The sequence below is a fragment of the Echinops telfairi genome, unplaced genomic scaffold (assembly GCF_000313985.2).
Source record: "Echinops telfairi isolate 266 unplaced genomic scaffold, ASM31398v2 ScPeMD7_7469;HRSCAF=8507_0, whole genome shotgun sequence".
NCBI lineage: Eukaryota > Metazoa > Chordata > Mammalia > Afrosoricida > Tenrecidae > Echinops > Echinops telfairi.
The window spans coordinates 5,733,745-5,746,287 of record NW_022111372.1 but is presented as its reverse complement, the minus strand read 5'-3'; the positions used below and the strand labels follow the sequence as shown (position 1 = coordinate 5,746,287).

The window sequence follows — 12,543 nt, the reverse complement described above, 5'->3', positions numbered from 1 at the left end:
CTTGTTTACCTTCAAGCTTTTAAGACCCCAGACGCTATATCTTTTGATAGCCGGGCACCATCAGCTTTCTTCACCACATTTGCTCATTCACCTGATTTGTCTTCAGTGGTTGTGTCAGGAAGGTGAGCATCATAGAATGCTAATTTAATAGAAGAAAGTTTTCTTGCTTTGAGGGAGTACTTGAGTGGAGGCCCAATGTCCTGCTACCTTAATACTAAACATATAATATAGGCACATAGATCTATTCCCCATCCTCTCCACTGGTTCCCTACTCTGCCCCGGCATGTTGTATTCACACTTTGGAGCACTGGGTTGAAGTCTGGTCCCTCCTTTCCTGTAGCAATATAAACAATACCCTCCCCTTGGGTGGGTTAGCATCCCGTGCCCCCTCTACCAATTTCTTCCTTATTTTCATCACTTTTGTTCCCTTTCCCCACCTCCTCCCCAGTTTTCTATCATGTGCATCCCTGCATTTGATGTACAGACATTTTCATCTGCGAATTTCCAGTTCAAAATGAGTTGATATAAGGCAGATTATAGCCAACCTCTCTCAACTATATCCCTGTGATTTTCATTCCATCCTTTTCTTTTCATCTCTCCTTTTTAAGTTCATTATGTTACTATATTTTCTTATCTATTATTTTTATTTACTGATCATTGAAAGACATCCTTAAAAGAAATGGAACATTAAAAGAACAAAAAAATGGCTGAGGAAAATGAAGTATTGCAGTGCTCAAATCTGGTCCAACTCAATGAGCATTATTAAAAGTAATATAACTGCACCCACTTTTTCTAACTTACCTGATCTGGCAGACTGTGAGTATTGAGTTCTAGAGATACTTGAACCATGCCTTTCTCTTTTGATATCTTGAGGAAACCCTTATATTTTGTTTGGGTGAATGAAATGACAAATGATTGCTTAAAAATTAAAATTAGAAGATATAAGATTTTTAAAGTGTCTGCCATACTAATTAGCTCATAGCTGGTGCCATACTTATTAGAACATAGCTGTTATTCAGCTTATTTCTATTCTCTCCTATAGAAGAGAGGATTCATGAAAGTCTTGTTGATAACACCCATTTTCCCAAAGGACCCTAAAATGCTCCCTGTGTTCTGTGGACACTTGGTTCAAGTCCAGGTCTATGTCTTCTGGACTAGCATCAGTACAGAGGGTGCCACACTAGTATTCCACTGGAACTATATGCCAACACTAGCCTCTCACAATGTTTCTATTTTACTCATAACTTTCTCTCCTTCCTTCTCCAATTTAAGTTATCTAACAATGCATCATTTTTTAGTACTATATGCTCTAGTATTTCTAATATTATTGAGAGAAAAATATGGGAAGTAATTCTCCCTTGCTGATGTCTGAGGATGACAGAGTACAATGGACTTTGACAACATCACTCTTATCAGGATGAGAAGAAGAAGAATAGACAGCCTGACAATGATGCTTAATTTGAATAGAAGATACAAGTGAACATTTAGAACCAGTGGCCATATAATGAAGTTTGTGTTTAGTATATGGGATTTGAAAAAAGCCAGACCTATCAATATTTCCTCTGCAGTAATTGATCATTCTCATGTATAGACATCAAGTACTGACTCCCCAAAGGCTATTGGGAAAGAAGAGTCCCCTAAAAGAAGAGAATGAAATGATTTAATATGTCTCTCTCTCTCTCTCAGGTTGCTTTTGATGCTTTCAAAAGAACACTTCTAAGTGACATTGCCCTGGATGATATTAGTCTTGCGTATGGTGTTTGCAATGCAAGTCTTTACCCGGAACCAACTTTGGTCCCCACTGCTCCCCCTGAACTTCCAAGTAAGTGTCTTTAGGGGGTATTTTCCTACATGCACTCATAACTATTTTAGGAAGATTTTGGCTTATTTTTATTACCTTAATATATTTTTCCACTAAAGTTAAGAGACTTCTTTACAAGTACTTAATATCTTGCTTTGCTTCAGATTTAGGGAAACATGTCTGCAACCTTTCATTTTTTAAAATAATAAAGATGCTGATTTCCATGTTCCATTTATATTCAATGGAATATAAATGAGTACAGTACTGGTTATGTGACACGGACCAGAAATTTTTGGAGAAGGTTTCATTAGTGTTCCCGAGGAGAATTTTAACATCTCAAGAAGGGTTTGAGGAAACCTAGAAGTATATTTTAGTAAAAGCCTAAAAGTAAAAGCCACGGTATATTTTCAGGGTAAATCAATACACAAATTGAGCCTGGATTTTAAACACACACACCTGGATCATACAAGCCAGTTGTCTTGAGATTTCGCTTCTTTAAGACTTTGCAGTATTCTCCCTGCAAAGCCATTACTATTATGTAATTGAAAAATGGCATGAATTCCCAGCATGCTTCCTGTAACTTTTTATCATTTGAAAGAACAAAATGGAGCCTGTGCCTATGTTGGCACTTACGTCAAATTGGAAACATGGCATTTCAGGCACAAGGGACATTACAATTCACCTTACTAATATTAAAGGAGGCAAGTTTTCCATAGTTCTCTTCAAGCTGTGGGATTTGAAAGAAGAAAACGTGTAATGATAGACAAGATGTAACAGATATTCTCCTGTTGTGTCTGTGGTCATTGTGCTTTGCTGCTATTGAGTTGATTTCAATTCTTAGTGATTCCATACATTAATCATCAGAATTGCTACACAAGGCTCTCTTCACTGAACTCTTATCTGAATCAGACCACAAGCCCTCTCTTCCATGTAGTTGCTGGGGGGATTGGAAGCAGCCTTGTTAATTGCCATTGAGTTGATCTTGATCTGTAAACACAGCATGTTTGCAGAGTGGAGCTGCTTCATAGAGAGGCAAAGTCATAGTCTCTCTCTCTCTCTCTCTCTCTCTCTGTCTCTAAAGATAGATATAGATACAGATATGTGTATGTACATATATAAAATAAATTATATATGGATGATTTATTTATTTTTAATTGGAGCTCATACATATATAATCATATCATTCCACAGTTCAATCATGTCAAGCAGTATTGTAGAATTACCACCACAACCACTTTCCAAACATTCTTTTCTTTCCTGGACTCCTTAAAATTGCCTCCCTTTGACCCACACCCCTTTAGGAAAAAGATGGCTAAGCACAACTTCCAAAATATTGTTAGGTGGATGAGATATGTGGCCCTTTTCCTTTGTCGTTGATTGCTTAGCCATTTGCACCACTGAGGAACGTATGCTTCTTACATTAGAATGTTTTTCACTAGATTGTGGTTTTATCTTTGGAGGATGGTGTTTGAAATTTGATTGCTCTGCAATGCTGCTTGAGTTAACCTCATTTTTGTTCTTTCATGGCTCCTTCCAAGATGGTATGAAAGCTTTCCATGGTCCTATCAGCATATCAATTTAATGGGTCTATTCAAATTTGCTTTTACTTCCAAATCTATATATTTTTCTGGCTTCTAATATTTAAAATTATCGGACTAATGCTTTAATAAGTCACAGGCTCTGAAAATAACTATCTAATTCTTTGAGAATATGAGTATTTATAAAGTGAGTTGCCATGAAGGTGAGATAGCAATCATATCGCCATAGGAATATGCAATTGCATATGCCATAGGCATATTGCATATTGCCATGCAATAACATTGAATGTTCATGCCCATCCCACCCACAGATTAGTTCACACTTTCCCTCATGCTTACTATAGCTGTTGTATAGGGAATATATAAATTCATTTTTTGTTTAGCTATTCATTAAAATGTATTAAAATTCTTCATAAGAAATGAAAGATATTGCAATAGTTATTGATAAAATACTTAAAGCAATGCATAATTGTGTATCCTCAAAATAATATATGAGAGAAGGATATGGTAGAGCGCTTCACTGAAGAGACTATGAGCTCAAGAAGGATTAGGAAAATAGTAGTGTTAGCTTATGAGATACTTTTCCTCAGTTCTTACTTCTCAGCCTGGAAAGAATTTGCATGGCAGAAACATGAAAGTAACTAATAATAAACTTTTATTAGTGAAACCCAAGTTTTTGATACTATATTTTCACAGATAAGAATGGGACATCTCTGGAAAGCATGGATAGGCAAGGGATTATAAAGATCTTCATCTTTTATACACTTCCATGCTGACTAGTCTCCTTCCTCCTTAACTCAGAGAGTGTTTGAATGTTGGTGGGTTTTTAGTGGATGTGTTAAAGTGTACCTGCGATATAGCAGTTCTGACAGCACATGCTTCTCCTGCAGCCCTCTAGCGCGTGCCTGATCTCTTAGGACATACCATTTTCTTCTGCGTTTGAATTGCACTTCCTTGATGATTGGTGGGCCACTTTTTGTGGGGGGTCGGGGGGCAAACCCTTTTCTCTAAGCTTCTTGCCTCTCAGAGGATAAAGATAAAATGACTCGTAAAAATTGAAGCAAAGGCAAGAAAGTACCGGGCTTTTTCATAGGTTAACATTGGCCTTAAAATTCTGTCAGAAAAGTAAGTTAAGTTTCTTGACACTACAGTATAACTCTAATTCACCTTTGCTTTACCAGTGTCTGGTTCTTAACAAATAATATAACAAATAAATATTGAAAGATCAGAAATGTTTCTCTCTTTTTCAACTGTATTTTGATTTGGGTGCCAAAATAAAAACTTTTATCAAGCAAAATTTTGGTACCAAAACTGTCTTGGAAATGATAGTTGGAGAAGGAATACCAACATGAGTACAAGAAGAGAGTACTGTGGGGCCTTGTTTCTCTTCCTGCTGTACAGGTACCCCCAGTAGGCCCAGTAGGCACATTTGAAATTCTTAATATCACTACAACATAGAACAATAATTCCTTTCAATCACAAATATTAACAATGTCTGATATTTTGATATTAAAATAACTTTAAATAGTGGGTTTTCCCCTAGGATATTGATCGTATGTTTTCTACTCATCACAAGTGATTAAGAACAAAATGTTCTAGGTAGGAATAATATAATATCATGGAATTCATAGATCCAGCATTTTTAATATAGTAAAATTTTGTTAAAATTTCAGATAACTTTTTTTTATAATGCCCTAGAGATTGAAAATCAAATGTGATTTTCCATATGAAATGTTTATTTGTGTAACACATAGTTTTCATATTCATTTCAGTCAGAAGTGAGAGAAAGATAATTTCAATGTCAAGGGAGCTTTGTATACCTACTTATGTTTACAGTAGAGAAATTATGATGGTAGAATAACTCATCTGATTTTAAAATAAAACCTTTAGAATCTGCCCAGAGTATATTTGTTCCATTTTTCAAATGGTTCGTTTCAGGGAACTATTTACCACAGCAGAAAATGTTAATTATCATCAAATTCATTCTGAACAGTTTCATTCTAATGCCGTTTGCAATTAGTTCAGTGAAATTCCTATTTGGACTTGCTTCTCTGGTTCCAGATCACTGATTTGTTTAAGCAGAGACTAAAGGAAACCACGGCTGATTGCTTAATAGTATTTCTTTCTTTCTTTTTATAGAGATTTAAATAAGTAAATAGTCTCAGAAAAGTAACTGAACAGTAAAACTCAATTTCTCCACTCATTCAAAGGATCCAGAGAAGTTCTGTTTTCATAACTTCAGGAATTCTTCCATTCAATGATTGTGACCACTTAGTGCTGTCTCAGTTCTGTCTATGTTGCCCTGTGACATTGGCCTAAGTGAACCTAAAAGTATGAATTTTAAGGTTAACATGTTCTTTATACAAATGATATGACACACACACTCAAAGTGATTCATCACAAGACACCTACTAATTATAATAGTTGCATACAAAATGCAATTTACATCACTAACCTCAGGCTTATTTCTGAGGTTGTTAAATTTAATAAAATGTAAAAGGTCAGACTCTAAGTTTTAATTGTTTTAATCATCATTTTTAATTTTCATACAGTTCTATTCTTTTTTACCCATATGCTATATTTTAGCCATGGCATTAATAGAGAAAAATATTCTAATTCTGACCCTTCAGGTAGAAATAAGTCATCATCTACTTTCACAACTGGCTTGTAATTAATGCCCATATTCTAGCAGGGATGTTTGCATTTATAAAATTAGTATGACATAACATTTAAACTCCTAATAAATTAAAAATTAATGGAACATGTTTACTCTGATATCAATATGATTTTAGTGATTCTATATTTCACTTTCTACTCCCATAAAGAGTGTAAGTCTCAGAAATCCACAGAGAGTAGTTCTACCCTGTCCTATATGATTGCTAAGAGACGGCATCAATGCTATGGTAGTGAGGTGTTTTATATATATATTGTTTTGTTTAATTATTTTACTTTAAAGTAAAGGGCTCTTACAATTATCATTGGCTAAATTGCTATCAATTATGAGTAAAATATAGACCACAAGAATGGGTAAATTTCTTGTAACAAATTAAAAGGAAAACATTCATAGAAGGACTTGTCACTATAATCTATTCATGAGGATGTACATTTAGATAGACCCATGTTAATGGATGGCAAAGGGTAAAACAAGCATTAGAAATCTCCACTCTGGACTGACATTGAACATGAAATAGTAAAGGAGATAACCCAACTTTTAGAAAAAAAATATGGTTAAAATAAAATACATTATTCTAAAACAAGTAGTAATGGGCTAGTATGATTTTAGACTTCAAGATATGGAACAAAAAAACCCAATAAAATGTGATTTTGATTGGTATCATTTGATTTGATCATATGAGGGAAATAATAATTATAACTTGAAAAATAATGTTCACGTTGAAGTTTGAGTAAGTTAAAAGTGGCTACTTTTCAAAATCATCAGTCAGTGTAAGACATGAAAAAATAATAATTTATGAATTATAGAGAGTGAGGGAGGCAGGGTGGGGGAGAAGGGAAAAAAAACTGAGGAGCTGATACCAAGGGCTCAAGTAGAAAGAGGATGCTTTGAAAGTGATGGTGGCATCATACGTGCGAGTGTGCTTGACACAATGGATGTATGTGTGGGTTGTGAGAAGCGCTGTACGAGTCCCAAGTAAAATGATTTAAAAAAAAAAAGAAGAAATCTCCTTTCTAAAACACAATACTATCCAGGCCAACTACTTTGTGAAATACTTCCTGTTATTTACATATTTTGTGTCGTGAAGCTACCTTTTGGCATAGGAAGACAGTAATTAGAACATAAATCTTTTCGAGTAGAACACCAAGACCAAGAAAACAGAACAAGTTTACCAACAGTAAATTAGTAGAGTTCCCCGTAACAGGCAGGCTGTGTAAGCCTTCCACTCGGTGTGAGGCCAGTTTACGTAATGACGCAGTACGACTGCGATACCCGGTATTACAGTTCATGAATCTTTGGCTCCATTATTAAGAAGCAAGCACATGCTGTGTCCTCTATAGCAACACTACCATTAAAATAAATGGTGTCATCATATTTAGAATGGTTTAAAATGCTTTTTCCAATTTCTTCCAGTCATTTATATAGAGATTAAATGATATATCTTATCTTTACAGAGATCAGAGAGATCTTACTGGCCAGTTATTAGATATACAATTATATTTGAAATCCCTCTCAAAGACTTCTTCCTAGGCATTTTAAAATAAATGAATTTTCCATGACTTTTGTATCGTGGAGAAGTGCCAAGTATACTGATTGCTTTGGCAGGCATGACAATTACACTTGAGAACACTTTAGTTCTAGTGTGTGTTTATTAAATTTCAAATACTCATTTTCACATCAAATATAATGTTGTGTTTAGTTTTGTGAAAATGAAGTATATTTGTTAAAGTCCAGGCTATTGTGTTATATTGGTTAATTAGGATTAGTATGTGACACAAAAGGTTGCATTTTTTGAATAGAAAATGATTTGAATAGATAATGATTTTAACAAACAAACCAAGAAACAAACAAAACCATCACTGGTGACATTGGCCATGATTCAATTTGGGCAATGTAAAAAGATTGCTTTCTACAGGTTTTAATCCTGGCCAGTGTGACCAGTTGTGGTTTTGTTTGTTTTTAATTGACACTGCTATTTTAATACCTGCAGTTACCCTTGGCCATTCACCTATTTGAGAAATAAAACACAGATAGATGTAATACAACTTAAACTGCTGACTCAGCAACCCGATGTGCAAGAGAATGCAAAACTGCCCTGGACTAAACCATCCTGGTGCCCTTCTCCAGGGACTAATATCCATCTCCTGACAACATGTCCAAAGTACTTGAGACAAAGTGTCACTATCCTTGACTCTAAGGAGCTTTCTGAGTTTAATTCTTCCAAGACAGGCTTACTTGTTCTTTGGCAGTCCGTGATACTTTCAATATTTGCTGCCAGCACCATAATTCAAAGATATCGATCCTTCTTTGGTCTTCCTGATTCAATGGTCAACTTTCACTTGCGTATGAGAAGATTGAAAACACCATGGCTTGAGACAGGTTGACCTTTAGTCGTCAAAGTAACACCCTGTCTTGTGCCAGCAGATATATCTAGTAGACTGCATCATGGGATCTCTCGACTGCTGCTTATATGAGCATTGATCATGGATTCAAGCAAGACAAAATACTTCAAAACTGAAATAATTTCTCTGCTTATCATAATGTTACCTTTGGGATGAGTTGTGAGGAGTTTTTCCCCTTATATTGAATTGTAAGCCATACTTTAGGGTGCAATCCTTGATCGTCAGCAGCAAATGCTTCAAGGCCTCGTCAGTGTTACCAAGCAAGGCGGTGCTATCTGCACCTGCATATTGCAGTTTGCTAATAAGCCTTCAGACAATCTTGATTCCATATTTGAATTCATGTAATCTAGTTCCTCAGCCTAAAGACAGAAGAAATATGGTGAGAAATACAACCCTGATGTAGAGATTTCCTGATTTTAAACTATGCAGTATTCTGTTTGCACAACTGCCTCTTGATCCATGTACAAGCTTGACATAAGCCTAACGATTGTTCAGGAATTCCGATTCCTTTCAAAGATATTCATAGTTTTCATATTCCAATTCCACTCAAAGATATTCACAGAGTGAAGTGCCATTGCATAGTCAACAAAAATCAAGTAAACCTTTTTCTGGGAGTCTTGGCTTCAGTCAAGATTCATCTGACGACAGCAATGATACCTCTTTGTACATGGCCTCTTCTGAATCCAGCTGGGACCTTTAGGAATTTTCTGTCAATGGTCTGCTGCAAATATTTTTAGATTATCTTTAGCAAAATTTTACTTGCAAGTGATATTAATGATGTTTTCCTATAATTAGAGCATTCAGTTGGAATGGGTATAAATACAGATATCTTTCTGTCAGTTGGCCAAGTAACTGTCTTCCAAATTTCCTGTCATGACTGAGCGATTGCTTCTCGTGCTACATCAGCTTGTTGAAACATTTCAAATGTAATCCATCACTACCTGGAGGAGGTTTTAAGTGTCTGACAATTTTTGATGTGATCCACACAGTTTTCAGTAGCTAATTCCTCAGACATGGACAGCCTCTTCCTTCTTTGTAGTTTGTTGAAAATTATCTACTTTGGGTGACTCCACTGTTATATGAAATACCAGTGCCAAAACTTCCAGCATCACAGCAATACATAAACTGTCACAGTATAATGAAATGAGGAATGGTGGAAACTTAAGTCTAATACACAAATTTGAAAAATGCATATGCATCCCAAACTATCTAAATTAGTATGTTATATAAAAGAGTCATCAGTGGGAGCGTATGGCTGAGATAACTCACATAGATGCAGAAATACTACTTATGCTCTTATTCATGATTGGTTTCAATCGTTTCCTGTAATTTTTAAATTAAGTTTTCCTCATTCATTTGATCTTATTTTACATGTAGGAAATCACACAGGAAAATTACCTGTCAAAATGAGCATTCTGCTAAGGTCAATTAGATATTTGCTGATATTTAGTATTACCTCTTTGAAATAAACACTGGGTCACTAATGATTTTTCTCTCTCTCCCTGTCAGCGGACTGTGGTGGACCTTTTGAACTGTGGGAACCAAATACCACATTCAGTTCTATGAACTTCCCAAACAACTACCCCAATAAAGCTTTCTGTGAGTAATTTGTTTTCTAGGACATCAGGAACCAATGACACATGTCACGATTATACATATGGTGCCATGCCAAAATAAATTATAAATGTGTCAAACATGGCCATATGTAACAAAGCTAGGATATATCTTATTACAGTGATAACAATAATTGCTAACATAGCTAACATTTTCTAACATTCATTTATGCTACACTGCGCTAGTTCTTAAAATATGTATTTAAAATAGATCTCATGATAATTCTTTTAAGGAAGTATTACTAGTATAAATTCTAAGTTTAAAAATGTTTTTAAAACATCTTATTTCAGATACTACTTTCTTTCTTTGCAACTCTCCTTTTTTGTGCATATAAGATATACTGGGTCTAAAATGAATTTGCAATTCCATGCAAAATAGTAGCAAGTACAAGAAATGAGAGACAATTTTAACCTCAACATATTTTGTATATCTAGGCTAGAGTGAGTAAGCAGTCTGGGTAATCTGATGATTACTAGTATAGAAGTGAAATAATGAGGATCACTGTAAAATCTAGATCTCGGGAAAATAGTTGGTTAAGACTGAACAAGAGCTATTTCTAGGTCAATGTTCTTACTCTGAGAAGTTCATTAGAAACGTATAGGGATTGTGTTAAAGATATAGATTCTCCAGCCCATCTGACAAAGGTTCTGCTCTAATAGGTCTATTTCAAGAATCAACAAAAAGTAAGAAGTGCTTAACTTGTACTAAGGCTACTAGTTTTGTTTCTTGTTCTTTGTTTCGTTTTCAAATTGTGATAACAGCACATAATATACAAAAATATATATGGTATGTGTAAGATTATTTGCAAGTTTTTTTTAAAGAAAAGAAAGAACATAATTTCACCTAGATTGTATTTAATAACTTCATCTTCTATTAAATTTTATTATAGAAAATAACTTCTGTATGGTAGGAGTAAGATAAGATTTTTTTAAATCATTTTATTGGGGGCTCATGCAATTCTTATCACAATCCATACATACATTTTTATTGAAATATTATATTCATTAAATAAAACAAATACAATGCAAGTAAAAGTTTCTAATTTAATTACATTTATTTTAATGTTATTAATTAAATGAATATATTTCCTCACAAAAATAACTTTTTGAAATATTAGTTTTCATGAAATGGAAAGTAATCCTGAAAGTGAAATACTCCAGAGGAAAAAACCTAGTAAGAGATATTAAATCAATTAGCTCTAAACTAATTATCGAATTGAATAATTGAATAAGGAAAACTAAAGAAGAATGGATGCATTTGAATGATGGTGCTAGTAAAGAATATTGAAATTACACTGAATTACCAAAAGGAAAAACAAATCTGTCCTTGAAGTAGTACAGCCAGAATGCTCCTTAGAATCAGGGGTGATGAGCCTTTGTCTCTCTTACTTGGGACGTGTTGTCAGGATGTCCAGTCCTGGGAAAGGACATCGTGCTTGGTCAAATTGAGAAGTAGGGAAAAAGACGAAGACCCTCAACAAAATGGATTGAAACAGTGGCTGCAACAATACATGGAAACATAACACCGATTGTAAGGATGGCACAGGGCCAGGCAGTGTTGTTTCAATTATATGGGAGCATCATCATTCAGAACTGACTCAACAGCACTCAACAACAGACTAATTATTCATATTCATTATTTTTAAGGTATTTGGAATTTAAATGCACAAAAAGGAAAAAACATACAACTTCATTTTCAAGAATTTAATTTAGAAAACATTGCAGATGTAGTTGAAATGAGAGATGGTAAAGAAGATGATTCTTTACTCATAGGTAAGTTTGAATATCTGCAATTTGAATATTGTGCTAAAAAGAAGACTGTGTATCTTAAAATGATAGATCATTTCTCCATAAATGTAATCAGGCTTTTAAAATCAGAAAAATACACACATGCTAGTAGAAGAATAGGTAGAGTTTATATGATAGTTTAAATGTGATGTCTCCAAAATCAAACTAGTGACTTATTGAAACGGCCGTTATAAAAATGGAATTTGAGGTATCACTTGATTGTAGCTGCAATATAAGAAAATTTAGTTTTTATAATATGGCCTTCTCTGGTACTTGCATCCATGAAGAGATCCTTGAAGACATGGGTACCATAGAAAAATGAGGTGAAGAAACTAGATCGTGCCAGGCTATCATGAATAATAATGTCTAGGGTATTAAAGGCTTGTCTCAAAGTAGGCAGTCATCTAAGTTAGGAGTTAGCTAAGTCTACACTGAAGAAGCACACCAACCTGTATGATGCAAAGATAGCTAACATTAAGATCCAAACCTGGCAAAGGTATTGGAATCAGTACCAAATCCTAAATACCTGGATTGCAGAAAACTATAGAAACCCTGGAGGTGTGTAGTAGTTATCTGTTGGGCTGCCATCTTCCTGGTCTACAGTCCAAAGCCACCAGCAGCTCTGGGAGAGAAAAACTGGTCTTTTTATTCCTATGTATAGCTATAGCCTCTGAAACCCACAGCAGAGAGTTTGGTTTTGGTAAGATAACAGTAGTAGCTCAAAACG

General features: G+C 34.8%; 1 protein-coding gene across 1 annotated transcript in view; it reads left to right on the top strand.

Moving 5' to 3' along the window:
- TMPRSS15 (transmembrane serine protease 15) overlaps positions 1-12,543 on the top strand; it is a 179,006-nt gene that overhangs the window by 82,082 nt on the left and 84,381 nt on the right. The window contains exons 14-16 of the mRNA XM_004711306.1: positions 1,687-1,822; positions 9,925-10,014; positions 11,676-11,801. Coding sequence (XP_004711363.1) covers positions 1,687-1,822; positions 9,925-10,014; positions 11,676-11,801 — 352 coding nt within the window. The remainder of the gene's footprint in view (positions 1-1,686; positions 1,823-9,924; positions 10,015-11,675; positions 11,802-12,543) is intronic.